Here is a 25,420-nt window from a genome sequence, read left to right as displayed (position 1 = left end):
TAGTTCAGTTCTAGTTCAGTTCTAGTTCAGTTCTAGTTCAGTTCTAGTTCAGTTCTAGTTCAGTTCTAGTTCAGTTCTAGTTCAGTTCTAGTTCAGTTCTAGTTCAGTTCTAGTTCAGTTCTAGTTCAGTTTCTAGTTCAGTTCTAGTTCAGTTCTAGTTCAGTTTCTAGTTCAGTTCTAGTTCGTTCTAGTTCAGTTCAGTTCTAGTTCAGTTCTAGTTCAGTTCTAGTTCAGTTCTAGTTTCAGTTCTAGTTCATTTTTAGTTCTAGTTCAGTTCTAGTTTCAGTTCTAGTTCAGTTCTAGTTCAGTTTCTAGTTCAGTTCTAGTTCAGTTCTAGTTCAGTTCTAGTTCAGTTCTAGTTCAGTTCTAGTTCAGTTCTAGTTCAGTTCTAGTTCAGTTCTAGTTCAGTTCTAGTTCAGTTCTAGTTCAGTTCTAGTTCAGTTCTAGTTCAGTTCTAGTTCATTCTAGTTCTAGTTCATTCTAGTTCAGTTCTAGTTCAGTTCTAGTTCAGTTCTAGTTCAGTTCTAGTTCAGTTCTAGTTCAGTTCTAGTTCAGTTCTAGTTCAGTTCTAGTTCAGTTCTAGTTCAGTTCTAGTTCAGTTCTAGTTCATTCTAGTTCAGTTCTAGTTCAGTTCTAGTTCAGTTCTAGTTCAGTTCTAGTTCAGTTCTAGTTCAGTTCTAGTTCAGTTCTAGTTCAGTTCTAGTTCAGTTCTAGTTCAGTTCTAGTTCAGTTCTAGTTCAGTTCTAGTTCAGTTCTAGTTCAGTTCTAGTTCAGTTCTAGTTCAGTTCTAGTTCAGTTCTAGTTCAGTTCTAGTTCATTCTAGTTCAGTTCTAGTTCAGTTCTAGTTCAGTTCTAGTTAAGTTCTAGTTAAGCTCTAGTTCAGTTCTAGTTCAGTTCTAGTTCAGTTCTAGTTCAGTTCTAGTTCAGTTCTAGTTCAGTTTCTAGTTCAGTTCTAGTTCAGTTCTAGTTCAGTTCTAGTTCAGTTCGAGTTCATTCATTCAATGTAATTGCAGAATTCTACATATGTAATTATTTATTTATAATAATAAACCTGGTGTAGGGTTTCATATGGCCGACCAAACCTGACTATATTTTTTCTTACGAGTTTTCATCAATAAATAACAATATTTAAGAAAACAAAGCATTTTTGGAAGTGTAACAAAAACAAAGTATTCTTAACATGATTTCTTTAATATATAAAACAAAAGATTTAAGACATGAGCATGATTTTTATTGTTTAGAATTTTTTGGCAAAACAAAACCAATTTGTTTGTTTATTAATGAATATTGTTGTTATCTTAAATATACATAAGTAACAAATATAAATAACAAAGTGTCTGACAACTCAAAATACTTCAAAATTCAATTTTGTTTTTAAATTCATAAAAAATTTTTGCCCGGTAAATGTTGACTTTTTGTTTGTGGGGTGTGGTTCTTTGAAAGTGATATGCTATTGGAAATAGAAATTGTTGTATGTTATTCTTGGAAAAAGGTCGCACTTGAACCTAATTCAAAATCTTCATTTAGATCTATTGTATAATTAAGAGTTGTTTTATAATAACTCATACATATAAGGAAAAAATCAACTTTCTGTGATAAAGTGGAAAAAAACTTTAGCTTAATTTTTTATTTTGAGTCAAAATGCATTTGTTTCTTTTATATAGTTATATGGTAAACACCCTCAGTTTTGTTATCTAGTTTTTGACTATTTATTGGTCATTTTGGAAAACTAGTTACGTTTTCTTTGCATGTTACTTAATTGCTTTGGAAGCTTTTAGTTAATTCATTTTAAATCTAAAAATAGTTGTTTGTCATGAACTGTCAAAAATATATATTTTTTTTTTGAAATCAAATCAATCTAAATTAAATTATCATGAGTTGGCGGAGAAAATTCATTAGCATTTAATCATCGTGTTTTTAACATAAACAATGATTCTCTGAATCATAAAAATATAACTTAATATAATGACAATAACTCAAGTCAATACTAAAGTTCAGACTTAGTCAAAACTATGGTTTAGACAAGAGTCCATATAGCCTAGACTATAGAGTGGATTATAGTTTAGACCATAGTTCAGAAAGCACTCCAGACCAGGGGTATATTTCAGCTAAAGATCAGATTATAGTCCAAGCTATGGCTGTAGTTTCTTCTAGTCCAGACTATAGCATACTCTGTAGCCCTGACTATAGTCCAGGCTATAGATTAGATTACAGTCCATATTATAGTCAAGACTATAGTTAAAATATGTCTAGATTATACTTCGAGAATCGTATAGATTATGGTTCAGACTATAGTTCAGGATATAATTGAGATTAAAGTAACTGCTATAGTACAGACAATAAGTCAGACTATGGTCTAGACTATAGTAGAGACAATAGTCGACGGTTCTAGCTATAATTCAGATTGTGGTCCACACTATAGTTCGACCATAGTTTAGTACAAACCACAGTGCAGACTATAGATTAGAGTAGAGTCCAGACCATAGCCTAGATTATATTAAAAGACCCTAGTTTTAGGCTATAACCCAGACAATAGTACTGGCTATAGACCAGACTGTTGACCACCATATGGTCTAAATTGTAGTACAGGCTTTACTTCACTCTATAATTATTGATCAAAGTATATTCCAGACTAAATCTAATTTGTGTTTAATGAGTAATCATTATAAAAGTTCCGAATCTTTGACCTTTTAAAATAAACAATAATATTTCCAAGTTTAAGTAAGCAATTTGCAACAATATTTCCTTTTTAAACTCAACTAGTCTTTGACAAAAAGCTAAATAATCCTAATTAATGACTTTTGATTGTTTCTCAACAAAATTTCACAATATTTATAATTTATTACAAAAAAAAAAATGTATACAATTTATCAAATTATTTCATTATTAATTCTAAAAATAAAAGCAGGTCGTTGCATATTTTAAGAAAACTTGTTTTAAAGCTGTACTTTAAAACAAAATAATGCAATAACAATTTTTATTTAAAATTTCTAAATTTTTAAGAAATTTTCGTTAATAATTTGTCATGCAATTAAGTAAATTGTTGTAGGTACTTTCGATGGAATGCTCAAAAATAAGACAGACAAAGTTAAAATGCCCTGAGACGTCAGTTTGTTTTTGTTGTTATTGTAGCTGTTGCAAAACAAAAGACTTAAGAAATGAACTTTATTAAATGTTAATTATTGAACGTTAATTATATATATGCATTTGTTTATTTGTTAACAATTGAAAAACTTTGACGTATGTATATCCAATGACGATAATACCAAATGAACAATAAATTGTAATACTTTTTTTTACGGTGGATATGTGTATATCAAACAAAAAAAGTCATTCAATGAAGGAAATTGTAAATAAATTATTTATTATTTGTTAATAATTCTTTAGGATTTTTCTTACAAATAGTTAGAAAAATTTTGAATTATTCATTATTATTTATATTTTTTAATGTATAATTATATACTAAATATATACATACATAGTTTGTAGTTATATTAATTTTTTATATAGAAAGAAGACTAGACGTTGTTGCTGTATTTATTATATTTTATGCAATTTTTTATCTTACTTCCACACACACTTGTTGTCAACATTAATATGCTTGTGTCTTAAGTCTTTTGTTTTTTAATTAAAGTTTTTTAATTAGCTCTTATTAAGCTGCTTAATATTAAATGCATATTTATAAACAAAATACCTAAGTTGTACTTGAACAATATTAAACAGTAATATTAGTAAATTAATATTAGTAAATTGAGAACTAATATTAAAAAAAATATGTTTAATTATTTTCAACAATTTAATACAAATATTCCACATACGTTGTATTATATTCTAGTATTTTTACTTATTGTCTATAGTTCAGATTTTCTATTTATTATTCTATAAAGAAAACTTTATATAATTTTTTAAAATTTTTTCTATTGAAAACTCTACACTTAATGTGCAATGTAATTGTTTTTTACTTTATATAGTTGTTTATAGATAACATAAAATATTTTCTTATATATTTATTTTTCTGTTTTTTTTTTTTTTATAAAACAATGTATTGTTCATTCATTAATCATTCAATGTTGAATGCTTGCACATGTCTATTGCTGAACGTATTTATCTTTATCAAAATGCATCTCGTTTATGGATTGCAAGAAAGAATTAAATAGAATATTTTTTTTAAATAAGTTTAATATGCAAAAAAAGCAACTTGCATATTAAAGTTAGTAGAAATAGGAAAATTTTACTAAAGAATTTTTAGTTTGAAGTATTTAAAAAAAACATAATAGCATTAGTAAACTATAGTCATAACTATTGAATAATCTATAGTCTGTTATATATATAGGCTTAACTGTAGTTTATCACTATATTATCAGCATAGGCCTGGGTTATATTTTAAACTACAGTCTAGACTTTGAATGTACTACAACATTTACTATAGTCCCGCCTATTTTTTGATCAATAGTTTGTACTATAGTCTGAACTATAATTCGGGGCTTTCATCTGGATTATATTATTAGTCTTAACTATCGTCCTGGACTATAATCTTGAGTATAGTTTCGATTAAAATCTGGATTATAACATGAACTATATTTAGACTATAGTATGAACTATAGTCTAGATTATAGACTGAGCTATAGTCTGGATTATAGTGTGAAGTAAAGTCCGGATTATAGTCTGAACTATAGTCAAGACTATATTCTGAATTATAGTCTAGAATTCAATCTGAACCTATAATCTGGACTATAGTGTGGCCTATAGCCTGCACTATAGTCTCGACTTTAGTCAGTAGTATAAAACTATAGTCTAGAGTATCGGGCTATGGTATGAATTAGAGTCTGAACTATAGTCCTAGTCCATGATCAGCACTATAGTTTAGACTATAGTCTATGCTATACTCTGTACTATAATCTAAGCTATAGCCAGAACTATAGTCTTAAATACAGATAAGAACCTGAACTATAGTTTAGACTATAGTCTGAACTACAATCTAAATAGTCTATATTATAGTCTGAGCTATAGTCTGGATTATAGTGTGAAGTAAAATCCGTATTATAGTATGAACTATAGTCTGGATTACAGTCTGAACTATACTCTAAACTATAGTCTAGAATTCAATCTGAACCTATAATCTGGACTATAGCCTGCACTATAGTCTTGACTTTAGTCAGTAGTATAGACTATTGTCTGGAGTATCGGGCTATGGTATGAACTAGAGTCTGAACTATAGTCTAGTCCATGGTCTGCACTATAGTCTGAATTATAATATATAGTCTGGACTATGATCTAAACTATAGTCATAACTACATAATCCAATCTGAACTATAGTTTAGACTATAGTCTGGACTATAGTCCAGAATATAATCTGAACTATAATTTAGAATATATCTGAACTATAGTCTAAGCTATAGCCAGAACTATAGTCTTAACTACAGAATACAATCTGAACTATAGTTTAGACTATAGTCTGAACTATGATCGAAACTATAGTCATAACTACAGAATACAATCTGAACTATAGTTTAGACTATATTCTGGACTATAGTTCAGAATATAGTTCTGGACTATAGTCCAGAATATAGTTCTGGAATATAGTCTGGACTATACTGATGGTCAGATGTATAATCTGGACTATAGTCTAGTCTATAGTGTGGTCTATCTAGAGTATAGTCTGGACTCTGAACTATAGTCCGGACTATATATTGTACTGTAGTCTGAACTATGGTCATGACCATAGTCTAGATTATAGTAGGAACTATATATTGTACTGAACTATAGTCTAGGATAGAATCTTAACTTTAGTCTAGGCTATAGTCTGGAGTACTGTATGGTCTCTAGTCTGAAGTATAGGCTAGACTATAGTCTTGACTGTACTATAGTCTATTCTATAGTTTGGCCTATAGTCTGGGCTATAGTTTTACCTGTAATCCAGAATATAATCTGAAATATAGTGTATGTTATAGTCTAGAATATAGTATCAACTGTAGTCTGGAGTATATAATCTGAACTATAATCGGTTCTATAGTCTGGACTAATTTCTAATCAATAGTCTGGGTAATAGTGTGAACTATAGCCTGGACTATAGTCTGGCCTATCCTGAACTAGACTATAGTCTATAGTCTGGACTATATATTGTACAGTATTCTTAACCATAGTCAGTGGTATAGTATAGACTAAAGTCGGAACTATGTACATATATATTAAACTGTAGACTTAACTATATTCTGTCTCTATATCATTTGTAGCAGTCTAATGTTATAATAAACTTAAACGGATTTCCACCTACATAACATTAAATATTTCTATTACAACATTTCTAAACCTACCTCAACAACACTAAATGATCTTTTATAGATAAACGATCTTTTGATTTAAAAAATCCCATTTTAAACACAAATGGAAACAAGAAGTCCAAATGACAAAAGCATTATTTAATTACAAATGAATATGTGGTCTTTAAAACAAATTTGGTCAGATCATATTTAAACAAGTGTTAGACAAAAACAAAAACTAAATTTGACAATTAAGTTTAAAACTATAATTTATGCAGTTATTTAAATTTAAATATTTTATAAACGAAAAAACTAAAATTGATTGTAGTTTAAGTTCATAATGTATTAATATGGTGGCATGGTTTAGTTTGACTTTAACATCGATTATATTTATTGATGTTTATTATACACATTTGTTGGGTTTTTGAGTTTTTTGTTGTTTAATGATTTGCATATGAGCAGAAGAAGCATTTGGTTTTTGTTCGATTTGGGTTCATGTGTTTAATTTAAAAAATTTAACCGTGACCTTGAACTAGTTTTTTAAGTATGTCTCTCACTCTCTCAAATATGTTTAAAACATAAATTGATCAATCATCAAAGGGGGGGAGAGTTACAATAATGTTGAAAAATTTTGTAAGTGAAATAAAAAAAATATTTTTATTTGGGAAGTAAATAGGTTTTTTTTATTAATGAATTTATGTATTTTTAAAAATTAAGAAAAATAAGCACGTTTTTTTATATTTGATTTAAACTTGTTTTGGCAATTGTATTTAAATAACAACTTTAGCCTTTCTATTTGGTTTAAAGTGATTTTTTTGTTGTTTTGCATTTATTAATAAATATTGATGTGTTTTTTATAATATTTGCAGTTCTTCCGATCCAGTTATGGCCACAAATAATGATGGCGGAACAATAGCACCAAATCAGTGGCAACGTAATTCCCAAGCCGCCGTCTCAGTACGTCATGCCTTTAAAGCGTATGGCAAAAAGAAAAACGCAAATCAAGTTTTAAACAACTTGAATATGACAGTACCAAAGGGCACAATGTAAGTAATTATTTAAATTATTATTATTATTATTGTTGTTTTTTTAATTATTATTATTTTTTTACCCTTTTTACCTTTAACAATACATAAAGTTTTTTATTTTTTATTAAAATTAGTCATTCTCTTTTTAAAAAAGTTTCCTATATGTCGTGGCCAGTATTATTCCTTTAGCTTTTTTTGTGCTTTATCTCTATTTGTAATTTTTTAGCTTTAAAAACCAGTTTTTTTATTTCTTTATAAATTTGCTATTGGGCAACAGGAAATATTACAATTTGTTTTCATTTTAGTTTTTTTTTGTTTATTCCTGAGAATAAAATGCATAAGTTGCAGTGGAAAATTTCTTGTTCGTTTAGGAATTTTTATGCCTTTTGCTGCTTAACTTTACATTGTTTTCGCTTCATTATGTAGTTTTTATAACAAAGATTACAAGCAATAATCACCTAAGTCGTCTTAAGATTAAAATATTTAACGAAGTCTTTATAAAAGTTGGTGATAAAAATATAATATTTTCTGTTCTTTCAAAAAGTTTCATTTTCGAGTTATTTGTTTATTGCTTATAACCGATCAATATAAGACGACTTTTACAATTTTGTTTTTGCGGTTTATTTAAACATCAAGTTAAGCTATGAATAAAAAAGTTTCATAACCTTGAGAGCATTATTGGATTTTTTTTTAAATTTATTTAATTTAAGGACATTCTCCAAGAAATGACTTATTAAAGTGGAAAAGTACTTAAATACAAAGTGTTTCTAAAACAGGAATTAGTTTTAATAAGTGAACAACAATTAAATTTGACATGACATGCAAATACATGCAGATGACTATAGCCTAGTCCATAGTCTAGTCTAATCTACAGTCTAGTCTATAGTCTAGTCTAATCTATAGTCTAATCTAATCTGTAGTCTAGTCTAGTCTAGGCTAGTCTAGTCTAGTCTAGTCTAGTCTAGTCTAGTCTAGTCTAGTCTAGTCTAGTCAAGTCTAGTCAAGTCCATAGTCTAGTCTAATCTAGTCTAGTCTAGTCTATAGTCTAGTCTATAGTCTAGTCTATAGTCTAGTCTATAGTCTAGTCTATAGTCTAGTCTATAGTCTAGTCTATAGTCTAGTCTATAGTCTAGTCTATAGTCCTAGTCTATAGTCTAGTCTATAGTCTAGTCTATAGTCTAGTCTATAGTCTAGTCTATAGTCTAGTCTATAGTCTAGTCTATAGTCTAGTCTATAGTCTAGTCTATAGTCTAGTCTATAGTCTAGTCTATAGTCTAGTCTATAGTCTAGTCTATAGTCTAGTCTATAGTCTAGTCTATAGTCTAGTCTATAGTCTAGTCTATAGTCTAGTCTATAGTCTAGTCTATAGTCTAGTCTATAGTCTAGTCTATAGTCTAGTCTATAGTCTAGTCTATAGTCTAGTCTATAGTCTAGTCTATAGTCTAGTCTATAGTCTAGTCTATAGTCTAGTCTATAGTCTAGTCTATAGTCTAGTCTATAGTCTAGTCTAGTCTAGTCTATAGTCTAGTCTATAGTCTAGTCTATAGTCTAGTCTATAGTCTAGTCTATAGTCTAGTCTATAGTCTAGTCTATAGTCTAGTCTATAGTCTAGTCTATAGTCTAGTCTATAGTCTAGTCTATAGTCTAGTCTATAGTCTAGTCTATAGTCTAGTCTATAGTCTAGTCTATAGTCTAGTCTATAGTCTAGTCTATAGTCTAGTCTATAGTCTAGTCTATAGTCTAGTCTATAGTCTAGTCATAGTCTAGTCTATAGTCTAGTCTATAGTCTAGTCTATAGTCTAGTCTATAGTCTAGTCTATAGTCTAGTCTATAGTCTAGTCTATAGTCTAGTCTATAGTCTAGTCTATAGTCTATAGTAGTCTATAGTCTAGTCTATAGTCTATAGTAGTCTATAGTCTAGTCTATAGTCTAGTCTATAGTCTAGTCTATAGTCTAGTCTATAGTCTAGTCTATAGTCTAGTCCATAGTCTAGTCTATAGTCTAGTCTATAGTCTAGTCTATAGTCTAGTCTATAGTCTAGTCTATAGTCTAGTCTATAGTCTAGTCTATAGTCTAGTCTATAGTCTAGTCTATAGTCTAGTCTATAGTCTAGTCTATAGTCTAGTCTATAGTCTAGTCTATAGTCTAGTCTATAGTCTAGTCTATAGTCTAGTCTATAGTCTAGTCTATAGTCTAGTCTATAGTCTAGTCTATAGTCTAGTCTATAGTCTAGTCTATAGTCTAGTCTATAGTCTAGTCTATAGTCTAGTCTATAGTCTAGTCTATAGTCTAGTCTATAGTCTAGTCTATAGTCTAGTCTATAGTCTAGTCTATAGTCTAGTCTATAGTCTAGTCTATAGTCTAGTCTATAGTCTAGTCTATAGTCTAGTCTATAGTCTGGTCTACAGTCTAGTCTATAGTCTAGTCTATAGTCTCTATAGTCTAGTCTATAGTCTAGTCTATAGTCTAGTCTATAGTCTAGTCTATAGTCTAGTCTATAGTCTATAGCCTAGTCTATAGCCTAGTGTATAGTCTAGTCTATAGTCTAGTCTATAGCCTAGTCTATAGTCTAGTCTATAGTCTAGTCTATAGTCTAGCCTATAGTCTAGTCTATAGTCTAGTCTTTAGTCTAGTCTATAGTCTAGTCTATAGTCTAGTCTATAGTCTAGTCTTTAGTCTAGTCTATAGTCTAGTCTATAGTCTAGTCTATAGTCTAGTCTTTAGTCTAGTCTATAGTCTAGTCTATAGTCTAGTCTATAGTCTGGTCTATAGTCTAGTCTATAGTCTAGTCTATAGTCTAGTCTATAGTCTAGTCTATAGTCTAGTCTATAGTCTAGTCTATAGTCTAGTCTATAGTCTAGTCTATAGTCTAGTCTATAGTCTAGTCTATAGTCTAGTCTATAGTCTAGTCTATAGTCTAGTCTATAGTCTAGTCTATAGTCTAGACTATAGTCTAGTCTATAGTCTAGTCTAGTCTATAGTCTAGTCTATAGTCTAGTCTAGTCTATAGTCTAGTCTATAGTCTATTTTATTGTATAAACTATAGCCTAGTCTATAGTCTAGTCTATAGTCTAGTCTATAGTCTAGTCTATTGTCTAGTCTATATTCTAGTCTATAGTCTAGTCTATAGTCTAGTCTATAGTCTAGTCTATAGTCTAGTCTATAGTCTAGTCTATAGTCTAGTCTATAGTCTAGTCTATAGTCTAATGGACCAACCGATATTAACTTTATGTTTGAAATTTTGTGTCGACAATGAAAATGAGCAATAGCAGTCCAGATTTTCTCCTTTCTGTCAATACAGTGGCCCACGGAATACAATTTATATAGTCAAGCTGATCAGCAAGCACACCTTAGTCCATATATATACATATATATATTTTTTTAATTTAAACGATTATTTTGTTCTCTGTAATCCCAAAAAATATGTTTGCTACTCCTTTAAAGTTGTCACATCAGTTTATTTATTAAAAAATAAAATCAAAATTTATTTGCTAATTGATCGCATTGACCTTTAAATGTGTCAACATGATATTTTACATACACCTTAATATTTGTATAAACTTAGTTTTTTTTTGTTATTAAAATTAATTGCCTATGAATAGTAGACAAAATAATGATGTGCAATTTATATGCTAATGTTGTCATTTATTGTTTATTCGGTTTATCATTAATTCATTCATAATATTTATTTTTTTTGGAAGATATTAAAACTATTTAAGGCAATTTATGGGTTTTAGTAAATGTTTTTCGAAAAAAAAAAATCAAAGGTTTATAGCTTATAATTTAAAGGCCTTTGAAAGTATTTAAGCAGTTATATCTGATAAGATTAGTTTAAATTCTTATTGGAAACCTTAGCAAATTAACTGTGATTTCATATTTCCAAGATTTGTGTATTGCAAACATTCAATGATTCGTCATTATTACTTTTAATAGACCTTATCAGCAGTTTTGTTTTAAAACAAATCAATTTTATTTTAAAAGCTGTTTCTACTCACCTTTAACACAGACATTCCTTTCTTCTTACCGTATTATTGTGTATTAAATTTAGACCCAAAAAAATATTAATGTTTATGTCCTTATGAGATGCTAAAAAGATAGGATATAAACGGGCAGAGAAGGGGGGGATGATTTTACGCCTAGATCCGTTTATTTGATATTAAAAATGGAAACTATAAGTCCATGAAATTCAGTTCATTAACGTCCAAGAAAGAATTAGTTAGTTAGTCAGTCAGTCAGTCAGTCAGTTAGTTAGTTAGTTAGTTAGTTAGTTAGTTAGTTAGTTAGTTAGTTAGTTAGTTAGTTAGTTAGTTAGTTAGTTAGTTAGTTAGTTAGTTAGTTAGTTAGTTAGTTAGTTAGTTAGTTAGTTAGTTAGTTAGTTAGTTAGTTAGTTAGTTAGTTAGTTAGTTAGTTAGTTAGTTAGTTAGTTAGTTAGTTAGTTAGTTAGTTAGTTAGTTAGTTAGTTAGTTAGTTAGTTAGTTAGTTAGTTAGTAGTTAGTTAGTTAGTAGTTAGTAGTTAGTTAGTTAGTGAGTTTTAGTAGTTAGTTAGTTAGTTAGTTAGTTAGTTAGTAGTTAGTAGTTAGTTAGTGTTAGTTATTTAGTTGAGTTAGTTAGTTAGTTTAGTTAAGTTATTTAGTAAGTTAGTTAGTTAGTTAGTTAGTTAGTTAGTTAGTAGTTAGTTAGTTAGTTATTAGTTTAGCTAGTTAGGTAGTTAGTTAGTTAAGTAAACATTCCATTGAGTTTTCTAAGTGTACTGAGTTTTTGATCATAAAGAATCAGCTGTTTTAAATGTCATTTTATAGCGTAGTTTTTCCCTCTATAATTTACATAAAGAATGAAACATTTTTTAAAAATATTTAATAAAAAAAAATCGTCAAGCTAAGTTTAATTCACACAATTAGCTAAATATTTAATTAGAATTTAACAAAACGTTATCATATTTTCCTCCATAAGCAAACTATAATTAAATGTTGAAATTAGAAATAATTTGTATAATTGTTTATATATTAAAATAATTAAATACAAAAATTAGTAAAATAATACTTAAATATTTTTTTAAAAAAAGAAAATAAAACAAATATTAGATAATTTTGCCAACAAAAAAGAAACTCTTTTTCTGAATACAATAGTCTCTTATATCGTGGGAACAATTATTTAAACTTTTTGAATATTACTCAATATTTGTATATTTTTCCCAGAAAAAAAAACGAAACTGATAAAAATGGCATAAAAATAAATGTTGTTATTGTTTAATAACAAACAGTGAGAAATTTTGGTTATTTTCTTTTTTTATTAGTTGGTGGACTAAGATTAAAATGAAAGTCTTTAATAACAATATACTAGAGAGTTATGGTTACATATTGTACAACAATATTAAAATTTATTAGCAACATGCTAAATAATTCAACAATGTTGTTGTTATACAATTTGCAGAAAAAAAGTCTTTTCAAATACAAACCAACCATACAATATTATGACAAAATTATAAATCTGAAAATATGGCGTTATTTCACTTCCATTCATTTTTTTCCGTTTAGTTGGCTTTTAGTATAAAGACATTTGTTTGTAACATCTGCTAACAATTAAATATTTTTTAATATGTATTTTTAACCTTAATTCTTATTTGATTTCATAAGATTTTTTTTTACAAATAATTTTTAAAAATAAATTTTACTTTTTATTTGGTATTTATTTTTAATTTGATTTTATGCAATTTTTATATTTATAAATTTTTTTTCGTTATTGTTATAACTAGTTTTGTTTTTGTTATTGTGGTTTTTTCTATGAGATTTCAAAACCGTTCAAAGGTGTTTAGACATGCGATTGTAATTAGAGCGATTATCTACATATTGCACACTTATAAAAATATATTTTATTTTTAATACTATTGTTATAGAACCGAAAAATATTAGTTAATATTAAATAACTACAACATGGAGATTTTGGTATGGCAATTTTTAAAATAATCTAATAAAACATAAAATTGCATAGACTACACTATAGACTAGACTATAGACTACACTATAGACTAGACTATAGACTAGACTATAGACTAGACTATAGACTAGACTATAGACTAGACTATAGACTAGACTATAGACTAGACTATAGACTAGACTATAGACTAGATTATAGACTAGACTATAGACTAGACTATAGACTAGACTATAGACTAGACTATAGACTAGACTATAGACTTGACTATAGACTAGACTATAGACTAGACTATAGACTAGACTATAGACTAGACTATAGACTAGACTATAAACTAGACTATAGGCTAGACTATAAGCTAGACTATAAACTAGACTATAGACTAGACTATAAACTAGACTATAGACTAGACTATAGACTAGACTAGACTAGACTATAGACTAGACTATAGACTAGACTATAGACTAGACTATAGACTAGACTATAGACTAGACTATAGACTAGACTATAGACTAGACTATAGACTAGACTATAGACTAGGCTATAGACTAGACTATAGACTAGATTATAGACTAGACTATAGACTAGACTATAGACTAGACTATAGACTAGACTATAGACTAGACTATAGACTAGACTATAGACTAGACTATAGACTAGACTATAGACTAGACTATAGACTAGACTATAGACTAGACTATAGACTAGACTATAGACTAGACTATAGACTAGACTATAGACTAGACTATAGACTAGACTATAGACTAGACTATAGACTAGACTATAGACTAGACTATAGACTAGACTATAGACTAGACTATAGACTAGACTATAGACTAGACTATAGACTAGACTATAGACTAGACTATAGACTAGACTATAGACTAGACTATAGAGCTAGACTATAGACTAGACTATAGACTAGACTATAGACTAGACTATAGACTAGACTATAGACTAGACTATAGACTAGACTATAGACTAGACTATAGACTAGACTATAGACTAGACTATAGACTAGACTATAGACTAGACTAGACTATAGACTAGACTATAGACTAGACTATAGACTAGACTATAGACTAGACTATAGACTAGATTATAGACTAGACTATAGACTAGACTATAGACTAGACTATAGACTAGACTATAGACTAGACTATAGACTAGACTATAGACTAGACTATAGACTAGACTATAGACTAGACTATAGACAAGACTTTAGACTAGACTATAGACTAGACTATAGACTAGACTATAGACTAGACTATAGACTAGACTATAGACTAGACTATAGACTAGACTATAGACTAGACTATAGACTAGACTATAGACTAGACTATAGACTAGACTATAGACTAGACTATAGACTAGACTATAGACTAGACTATAGACTAGACTATAGACTAGACTATAGACTAGACTATAGACTAGACTATAGACTAGACTATAGACTAGACTATAGACTAGACTATAGACTAGACTATAGACTAGACTATAGACTAGACTATAGACTAGACTATAGACTAGACTAGACTAGACTATAGACTAGACTATAGACTAGACTATAGACTAGACTAGACTAGACTATAGACTAGACTATAGACTAGACTATAGACTAGACTATAGACTAGACTATAGACTAGACTATAGACTAGACTATAGACTAGACTATAGACTAGACTATAGACTAGACTATAGACTAGACTATAGACTAGACTATAGACTAGACTATAGACTAGACTATAGACTAGACTATAGACTAGACTATAGACTAGACTATAGACTAGACTATAGACTAGACTATAGACTAGACTATAGACTAGACTAGACTAGACTATAGACTAGACTATAGACTAGACTATAGACTAGACTATAGACTAGACTATAGACTAGACTATAGACTAGAGTATAGACTAGACTATAGACTAGAGTATAGACTAAACTATAGACTAGACTATAGACTAGTAAAAAATTGTTTACAACTTTTAGCTGTAGCGAATTTGTGCAATCCAATTGAACCATACTTTTATTCGGTCTTTTTGTTTAATTAATTTGTTCTTGAAATTGTTTATTGTTTCAAAATAAACATTTTAAAAACTGGTTTAATGGGGTTGAATAAGTTAATAAATTTTTATTTACATTAATTAATTTTATTTTTAATTGGCAGGTTTCAGATACCCCTTTTCAATACAAAACAATTAAATTCTGGATTATTGTCTTTGGTTTTCCCAGATTTCTTGTTTGTTTAACAGATCTATTGGTTCCGCATATTTTGTATTTCAAATTATCATCAAAATTAAGGAACATTAAGATAAAGATGGAAATTAATATTTTTAAAAAGAATCATTTAAAAAGTTTGTTTTTGGAAAACAATATTAATTCTAATCTTAAGTAAATAACAATTTTTAAATTTTTTCAAAACTATTTCAAAACTTTATCTTTAGGTTTCCGTTAATAAAGTTTTTATAAAACTTTTAGTACTCTCACCATTTTATTAATTAAATCCTCTATTTGCTTTCTCTTTTTTCCCTTTTAGTTATGGTCTTCTAGGCGCTTCGGGTTGTGGTAAAACAACATTGCTCTCCTGCATAGTGGGCCGTCGTCGACTCGATTCTGGTGAAATTTTCGTATTGGGTGGCAAACCCGGTACTCCTGGCTCTGGTGTACCTGGCAAACGTGTCGGCTATATGCCACAAGAAATAGCACTCTATGGTGAATTTTCCATACGCGAAACAATGATGTATTTCGGTTGGATATTTGGCATGGAAACGAAAGAGATCGTAGAACGTTTACATTTCTTGTTGAATTTCTTGGATTTACCATCGGAGAAACGTCTAGTAAAGAATTTGAGTGGTGGCCAACAGAGACGTGTATCGTTTGCTGTGGCACTAATGCACGATCCGGAATTATTGATTTTAGATGAACCCACAGTTGGTGTAGATCCTCTGCTAAGACAGAGTATATGGAATCATTTGGTTCATATAACAAAATCGGGACAGAAAACAGTTATAATCACAACACATTATATAGAAGAGGCCAGACAAGCGCATACGGTGAGTGGAAGCATCAACAGAATAGTTTTGAATTTATTTTCTAATTTTGTCAATTTTTATGTGGAATTTGCAGATAGGTTTAATGCGTTCTGGTAATCTATTGGCCGAAGAATCACCCAGCGTTTTACTATCCATGTACAAATGTATCAGTTTAGAAGAAGTATTTTTAAAATTATCCCGCATTCAGTCACAAAAGGGCGATATATCTCAGGTTAACTTCAGGTGTGTTAATAGTTTGCTAAACTTTAATCTTTAATTTAATGTTTTTTTTTTATTTTAATTTCATTTAAAAAGCATGATTTTTTAAAATTAATTTTTATTTTTCTTATTGGTTTTATTTTCATTTTTTTTTTTAATTTTGTTTGCATCCAACACCAAAACAAAACTCTACTACTACAACTACCACCATCAACACCCAACCACTACTATTCTTAATTGATCAAAAAAATGTTAATCTAAATTAAAAACAAAATTTCATTAAAACACCTGCCTAAAATTAAAAAAATTCATTATTCAAAAAATAACTTTCGAAAAAAATCTTTATATAACATAAATTTGTTATAACATTTTGTTCACATCCTGTGTTTGTCTTGCCATATTTAATGTCTCTTTTTTTTGTATAACATAATGATGATCATATTGTCTGATTTGGGTGTTTGTAATCATTGTTGTCTTGTGATTGTTAATTGTTCTTAAAATTAATAATTGTTTGGAATAAAAAAACAAAACAATTAACAGTAATAATATTTCATTACATGCCATGGGTTTCGGCAGCAAAATGGATAAACCTAGTTCCAGTCAAGAAGGCGGCGTTGTGGGCTTAAATTTCCATCAGAGCAAAGAAGTTTTAATCAACGATACTAATGGATCCATTTATACGGTTTGTTGAAAAATGTAGTATTAAATTAGTAACAACAACAACAAAAATTCTCTCAAGATATAAATTTTGCTAAAAATCTATGTCAAGATATAAATTTTCTTTAGAAAGTTATCTCAAGATATAAATTTTTATAGAAATTTATCTGAAGATATAAATTTTTGTAGAAATCTTTCTTAAGTTATAAATATCTATAGAAATTTATCTTAAGATAAAAATGTTTATAAAAATTTGTGTTAAGACATAAATTTTGTTATAAATGTCTAAAGAAAATTGTCTAAAATTTTGTTAATTTATTCCCCTAATAATATATACTATTTATTTTTTCCTTCCCAAATTATGGCCTCAGTTAAATCAAGAACCCTACGATCCACCCATGAAAAAGAATAACCCAAATGATGAAGAAAGTTGTCAAGATTGTTATGCCAATTTATGTAGAGTAAGTTCCTAAAATCCCTAAACTTTATAACAAAAACAAATTCTAATTAAAAAACTTCTCTTAAAGGTAACTTCCAAGGGTAAAATCAAGGCCTTATTAACAAAGAATATGTTGCGCATGTGGCGTAATGTGGGAGTAATGTTGTTCATCTTTGCCCTGCCCGTTATGCAAGTTATACTGTTTTGTTTGGCTATAGGTCGCGATCCTACCGGTTTAAATTTGGCTATTGTTAATCATGAAATGAATAATACGGTGAGTTTATTATATCAATTATAATCAAAATAAAATTTTAACTTTTAATGAAATTTTTCAGGAAATCTGTTATTGGGAAGATGGTTGTCACTTTACTAACTTGGGCTGTCGCTATCTGAATCATCTAAATCATAGTGTGGAGAAAACGTTTTATTCCGATCTGGAGGATGCAAAAGAAGCGGTTAGACTGGGCAATGCCTGGGGTGCTATTTATATAACGGAAAACTTTACAGATGCTTTTACCGCCAGAGCTGCCTTAGGTAAGGATTTCTTGATTATATATGTTTTTAATCGCCTACATTAATAAGTTTTTTTTCTTTATAAAGGTCGCGATTCCGATGATGAAACCATTGATCAGTCTGAAATTAAGGTTTGGCTTGATATGTCTAATCAACAGATTGGTGTTATGTTAAATCGTGATATTCAGCTAGCTTATCGTGACTTTGCTATGGGTCTTTTAGATCAATGTGGTAATAATCCCAAATTGGGTGATGTACCCATACAATTTAAGGAACCCATTTATGGCACTATGAATCCTTCGTTTACCGACTTTGTGGCACCTGGTGTTATTTTAACGTGAGTTTTTTTATTTTGCTGATTTTTTATAAGAAATAGACATTTTCATAAATTTTATTATATTTCAGCATTGTTTTCTTCTTGGCTGTCGCTTTAACATCATCGGCTTTGATTATTGAACGTACTGAGGTGAGTAAAGATTGAAATATAAAAAAATTTTCAAAATTTTTTATGTTTGTATTGTACTTTCAGGGTCTCTTGGATCGTTCTTGGGTAGCTGGTGTAACACCTGCAGAAATTCTCTTCTCTCATGTTATAACACAATTTGTGGTCATGTGTGGTCAAACGACATTGGTGCTTGTCTTTATGTTGGTGGTATTTGGTGTCACCAATAATGGTGATTTAATTTGGGTTATTGTTCTCACACTGCTGCAGGGTTTGTGTGGTATGTGCTTTGGTTTTCTTATATCATCGGTATGCGAATTGGAACGTAATGCCATACAACTGGCATTGGGTTCTTTCTATCCCACGCTATTGCTGTCGGGTGTTATTTGGCCCATTGAGGGTATGCCCATAGTGTTAAAGTAAGTTGCAGATATATACAATTTTTAAGAATTTTAAAATTAATTTGTTATTTTCCGTTTTTTTTTTTATAGATATATATCCCTGTGCCTGCCTTTGACCTTGGCCACCTCGTCACTGCGTTCTATATTGACACGAGGTTGGGAAATTGTGGAAACTTCTGTGTATTTTGGTTTCCTTAGTACTTTAGGCTGGATTTTAGGTTTCTTAATTTTAACATTATTGGTGCTGCGTTCGAAACGAGGTTAATTTCGTTTAACAGCTAAACGATCTTCTACGATCTTTATTCACTTTTTTTTTAATATGTTGAAAGGCTTTTGTGTAACTTTTAACATAGAAAAAACTATCTATTGGCGAATTCATATTTTATTTTACTTTTATTTTGTTAATTGTTTTTTAAGTTTATTTAACTTATTTCTCTTTTCATTACTACGATCCTACGATTTCTTTTAAACTATTCTAACTACGATCCTTACTTTTTCTTGCAAAAACTTTCATTTCATATTTATGTTTCAAAAGCCTTTTTATAAGAAAAAAAACAACCACAAAACTTTGTAAAAAATAATGTTTAAAAAACTCCTACAAAACAACAACAAAAAATTAGAGTAATTTTCTTTTATATTACTTTTTAAGTTAACAAGTCCTAATTTTTATTAAAAAAAAACAAGCAAAAATAATTATTATAATTATTAATTATATTATAAAAAAATGTTTATAAGTAGTATTTAGTTTAAGGTGCATTGTGTTTTATAATTTTTTCGTTGCGGTTGGAAAAAAGTAGAAAAAAAATTAAATATAATTTTTTGTCTTTTAAACTCATTGTATTCATCTGATATTTAATCATCATTTTACTTATTTTGAACAAAGAAATTTTCAAAAATTAAACAATCACAAAATCACTCTTTATACCATCTTACTTTAGAACCAGTTCATTATTAATTTTTAATTAAGGTTTAGGTTTTTTTTTTTTGTACATACAACAATATTTCCATAATTTTCCAAACGGGGTTTTTATTTTCTATTAAACCCTTTATATTTCCAATTCTACAAACTAAACTGTTCTATCTATTGCTTTTATTAACACTCCAATGGACTGTGATTAGTGTTTTTTATTATATATAAAGATTTTATATATAAACAAATATCATTTAAATATTTCTTTATTTCTTTTATTTGGAAAAAAACACAAAATACAAAGAAATCTTCTCCCTTTTGCTATAATTTCTTGTGTAATTTTTAAGTTTTTAGTTTTACTCATACATATTATCATTTTTAGTAAAACAGAACAAAAATTTCAATAATTTTTTATGCTAATTTTTTTTGGGGGAATGATTTAATAATTTTTTTTTATAGTTTTTAAAGCCTTAAGTTAAATAAACAAAAAATAAAAAAAATTATATTAAAATATTAATTTTAACGATTAGTATTTTAAGTTTCTATTCCAAAATTTGGTCTTATGTATGTATTTTATAAAGAAATTTTAAATAAATAATAAAAATTGTAAATTTATGAACAGTATATCTATATAGAATTGAGCGCTTTTGAAATAATAATAAAAAAATAAAATAAAAAATTATGAAAAAAAAAAATAAATTTTTTTTTTAAGGTAAAGGAAATTATAAAGGTAAGAACTGGACTATTGTCTGAAAATTTAATTGCATTCAAAAGTCAAAGTTATGTTTAAAATAATCTCTAAATTATGGGGATTTGTAAAGTTTTATTTGGGAAAAAATTTTCGAAATGCAAAATTTAACTTAAGATTTCTCAGAGAATGACAGAGATATGACAGAGGTTAAACCTTTAATTGAAAGTCGACGGATTGGACTTTCAGACGACATAACATATTTTATGAACGAAAGTGCATTTCCGCGTTTACAAGGTCTCAAAAATGGGCAACAAGGGAAGTTTTTAGGACGCGATATCTCAAAAACTTGATGAGATGAAGAAAATCAGATTCGGATTAAGCGATGCTCAATCCTTAAGAAAAGTATACTTTGATCTTTGGATTAAACATTTTTTGGTCTATGTAGTCATTAGATCACCAGAAATTATAAAAAATTTTTGACAATTCGAACTTATTTTCGATGAATTTCGAAATTATAAGACTTACGAAATTTAGCCAATTTTATTACACAAAAACTGCTTAATTTTTTTTTTGAAAAATACATATTGAAAAATTCTCAAATTACTTTTTTTAAGTTTAAAAAACAGTTTTTTTGTCACTTAGGACTTAGGTTTTATGAAAATACCCTAAAAATACATAATTTTCACTATTTTTTATATAAATTTAAATAAAATCTCTCCAAATTATTATAACATATTAAAAACAATCAAAACTTTCACTTTACAAAAATAACAGTAAAACTCTAAAAGAATAAACTCATCGACAACACCCTGTTATTTCTCACATTAAAAAGTTACCATATTGTGCTCACCCAACACACACATCATTCAAACAAGTGCTAACAACAAAACTAACAATCTGGCCACTTTTCATTGTTTTTCTCAGTCAGCTGGCAGCAAACAAACAAAAAAAATAATAAAATCAGAAAAAACAACGTAGATTGCAACAAAAGAAAGAAAAAAGTGAAAACATTTTTGCTAAAAAAAATTCGCTAGCCGAAAAAATGCAATTAAAATCATAAACCATAGGAAATAAACAAATTCATTTTTGTACAACAACATGGATAAAACTAATATTGTGAATACATTTACCGAGGTGGTGGATCAATTGCGAAATACAGAATGCAGGTGAACAAAAAAAAAAAAAAAACAATCAATTTTAATGAGGGCTTATGGAAATTAATCACCTTTATTGTGTATATTTTCTTAAAAATGGGGAGTGTTTCTAGCCTGAGATATATAATGTTAATGTGTTTTATTAATCAATTGCAGCCAAAAAGAGAAAATTGCCTGCTTCCAACGCATTTCGGAATGTATCATATCACCGGTGATGGCGGCACACCTCAATTATGCCACGTTCTGCAGCAAAGCTGTAAATATTCTTTTGCTTTTCTGTGAGGATTTGGATTCAGTGGTACGCATTAGTGCCGAAGAGAATTTGAATAAAATATTTCGTGTTTTGGAAAAGACTAAGGTTAGTCGTATATTGATGGATTTATATGGCGAAATAAAGAGGAATGGTAATCAGAGGTAAGTTTAGAAAGTAAACATATTGTGTTAAAAAAAAAACCAAAAGCCGGTTATAAATAACTTAATTGTTTTAAGCTGTTGAATAAATTCTTAAATAATGGTTGGTTAATGTTAGCGGAAAAAGATAATTATAGCTTATGCGTATTAGGCTGGTATACATTTAAAAAAGTTTAGATTTAAAATAATATAAATCATAAAAAAGTTTCTGTTGGTGATACCTATTGCAATTTTAATTTTGAATAAATTTGAAAAGATAATTTTACTTACTTGGAGTAAGTGAACAATTTATTGTAAAACTTGCAAAATTAAACTGGTTGTGGGGAAGTGCTATGGAGTAGAAACTTGTTCTTTCGAACGGTTCTGGAAAATGTTCTTTAATCATACTTACATACTTTCTATTCTACCGGTACAATTCAATTAGAGATCTCTTCAATTCCTAATAGTTCAGTTGTATGCAGAAATATATGTACATATTTCACATTTTTATAACTGATTCTAAGAAGTTGTTTCCGAACTAGTATGCGTTCCATTGAACTAAATCCAATGTTTAACTACAAAGTGTCAAAGAACTAGTTTCTTGATAACTCTTTAGAAGTATTTTAGATCCATAACTATGTTCCGAGGAACAAGCAATGCCATCACTAGTTCCAAGGTTCTTGCTTAACCCCCTTATTCACAAACAACATTTTTATTTTATAAACAGTTTATAAATTAGATTTTGTATGGAAATTAGGTTTATAAACCTTTTATAAAATAAAAATTTTGTTTGTGAATAAGGGGGTAAGAATCTGAAGTAGTTCTCCTCGAACTTGTGAAAATTTTAAATTTTACAAATATAACATCGAAATTTAGAAAGTTTTAAAAAGTTTTTATGAAATAGAGTAGAGAGTATACTTTTTGGCAATTTTTTTATATTTCTTTCAGATCTCTTCGCATTTGTTTGCGTATCTTTGGTTACTATGCACCACAAATACGTGAACATAATGTTCTGTGGTATGCCCAGAATTTGTTGCCCTGTTTGAAAGTCATCAGTAAGCGCAAAGAAACTTTATTGCAAGAAACTCTAAGTGAGTTTGTATTGAAATTTGGCAAACATATACAACAAGGATTAACGGATAGTGAGACATGTAAATTATTTGAGGTAAATTAAAAAAACAACATTACTTTTACAGCAAATAATAATAAATTTTAAATTTTTTATAAAGGTTTTCATAGAAAATATTGGCTCTGAATGTGCTGTTAAAAGAAGATGTACAGCACAGAATTGCATAAATTTAATCGAACATGCCTGCAATAAATCTTTAATGGCCAAATATGCTCTTAATAAAGTTATAGGTATATATTAATATAAGCATTAAAAGTAAATTACTTTTATTTTCAATTAAATTTTTTTTATTTCCAGAAATTTTACTCCGTGACCATGAAACCAATACCATAATTGGTATCTTAGGTTTTCTACGTCAACTAGTGGTTATAATTATCAAAGGTTACTCTTGGGATGTCAATGATAATGAGGATACTTTCTCATCCCATAAATCAACAAATTTAACAAATTCCGAAGAAGCTCGACAAATGCTGGAAATTTATGATTATTGTTTATATTTGGTTAGCTCCACACCCTTAACACAACATTCCATTATTAATGCTGCTTTAGAAGTTATTAACTCTATGCTGCAATCCCTAGAGGGTTTAAACAGTAGAGACAAGAAAAATAATCCTCATTTAGCTCCTTTACTTTTACAACTTATGAATGATAAAAACTTAAAACATGTTAACTATCTAAGACATAGGGGAACTATTAAGCAACAAATATTTAATTTGCAATGTTTTGAAGATGACTATAGGAAAGGGTCTGATAAAACTGAAGAGCAACAAGGTAAGAGTTAGTTGGTATTTACTTATTATATTGATAATATATATAAACTACTAACACACTGACTAAAATTATAAATTTTGCAAATAATTTGAAATAATTGTAAATTCTTTAAAAAACTAAATATGTTCTGACCATGAAAGTTATTAAAGTTAGCGTGTTTAATAATGATTAACAAATTTTAAACATTTAATATTAATTTATTTAAACTAAAGAAATAAGTACATAAAGCTAACAGTTTGGTAGAAATGTTGTTAGACTATAGGGGTAAATACTTGAAAACTGGCACCTTCTTTAACTTTCAAAACACTTTGGAGGTACATTGTTTTTACTGAAAAAAATCCATATTCATACCTCATTTACATGTGTAAATAAACTTCTTTGCCATTACCGCACCTTTCATATATTTTTCTTCAAATTTCTCACCTTTGGAACCGGTTTTATGGAATCTATAGATTGAACTGGTTCCTAAAAGTCTTCCCAAAATTAGTATAATTCGTAATAAACTCTTTAGAAGTTCAATAGAAATAGATGTAAAGGCAACATCAATAATTCCATAAATGTTATTCAAGAAACTGAAGTGCCTCTGTTTGTACTAGTTCTAGAAATATTATTTTATATATATTAATCTTAATGCAATTTTGCGACAAGCTAAATTATTGTTAAGAGGTTGGCCAGCGTTTTAAATGCTTGGCAATGGCCACAAGTATATATATTTTGGATTGTTGGCTTTTAACTATGTCCATCTGTCTGTGTGCTTAAAGCACAATATGGATCACATGAGAGGAGCAAAAGGGTTGAAATTTTCAACAAATATTCTCAATCTACAAGATTTAAAAAGCAACAATATCGATTCGCGATTTCAAGAATATAACAAAAACTTTAGTTTTCTAAAGGAATGAGCTACACAGAATACGAATCTGGCCTAAAAATTTCTCCATCGCCAAATATCTCGAAGAAGGAAGAAGTTATAATATATCGTACTTTCCGATGATGCAACAAATTGTATAAATAAAGGTGTATTCACCCTATTACAACGTCTCAAAAACCTTTTTTTCAAACTTCAGAACACTAAATCTCGAAAACTTGTTTTGCTGCTGAAATGCAAGAAACAGATTCTGCGCAACTTATTTCTTAAGAAAAGTATATTTCATCATAAATCTAATAAAAAAGTAAATTGTTGTTAATATCAAAACCAAGGAAAATTTTATTAGTTCTAAAATTAGTTATATAATGTATTGGCGTTGAGACTAATAATTTTGGTTCGAAATTGTCACCCTCGGAACTGGTTCTAAGGATGCATTATGGATTCGACATTCGTTTTTGGAACGGTTATGGAACTAGTTCTTTAATTAATGATTTATGTTCGAATGTGTTAACGACGGAACTAGTTCTAGGAAAGCTTTAAAGAACGTATACGCTTTGTTTGAAAGTAGTTCTTCTTTTAGAGTTT

The 25,420-nt window shown here is 28.7% G+C and overlaps 2 protein-coding genes across 3 annotated transcripts in view; both read left to right on the top strand.

The window, feature by feature from the left end:
* Nucleotides 1-7,133: 7,133 nt before the first annotated feature.
* On the top strand, nucleotides 7,134-20,530 carry LOC119612688 (ABC transporter G family member 20-like). 2 transcript variants are annotated; one of them, XM_037968536.1, is made up of 11 exons: nucleotides 7,134-7,306; nucleotides 15,759-16,275; nucleotides 16,349-16,497; nucleotides 17,050-17,155; nucleotides 17,502-17,591; nucleotides 17,658-17,843; nucleotides 17,905-18,103; nucleotides 18,170-18,419; nucleotides 18,488-18,548; nucleotides 18,612-18,943; nucleotides 19,016-20,530. In XM_037968536.1, the coding sequence occupies exons 1-11, from the start codon at nucleotides 7,146-7,148 to the stop codon at nucleotides 19,188-19,190; spliced, it is 2,226 nt and encodes a 741-aa protein (XP_037824464.1). In that variant the 5' UTR covers nucleotides 7,134-7,145; the 3' UTR covers nucleotides 19,191-20,530. The 2 variants fall into 2 exon arrangements, with proteins under 2 accessions (XP_037824464.1, XP_037824463.1); XM_037968535.1 differs by having other exon boundaries at nucleotides 17,014-17,155.
* A 921-nt stretch (nucleotides 20,531-21,451) lies between these two features.
* Nucleotides 21,452-25,420, top strand: part of LOC119612689 — a 61,419-nt gene continuing 57,450 nt past the window's right edge. Inside the window, 5 exon segments of the mRNA XM_037968537.1 lie at nucleotides 21,452-21,692; nucleotides 21,837-22,094; nucleotides 23,019-23,235; nucleotides 23,300-23,429; nucleotides 23,497-23,970. Of these exon segments, the coding sequence (XP_037824465.1) occupies nucleotides 21,625-21,692; nucleotides 21,837-22,094; nucleotides 23,019-23,235; nucleotides 23,300-23,429; nucleotides 23,497-23,970 (1,147 nt within the window). The 5' untranslated portion in view covers nucleotides 21,452-21,624.

This window comes from Lucilia sericata, unplaced genomic scaffold (assembly GCF_015586225.1).
Source record: "Lucilia sericata isolate MDLA Ls3-8-SP2 unplaced genomic scaffold, ASM1558622v1 Contig001802F_arrow, whole genome shotgun sequence".
Taxonomy (NCBI): Eukaryota; Metazoa; Arthropoda; class Insecta; order Diptera; family Calliphoridae; genus Lucilia; species Lucilia sericata.
Note: the sequence above shows the minus strand (reverse complement) of the source record. Positions and strands in the feature narration are given on the sequence as shown.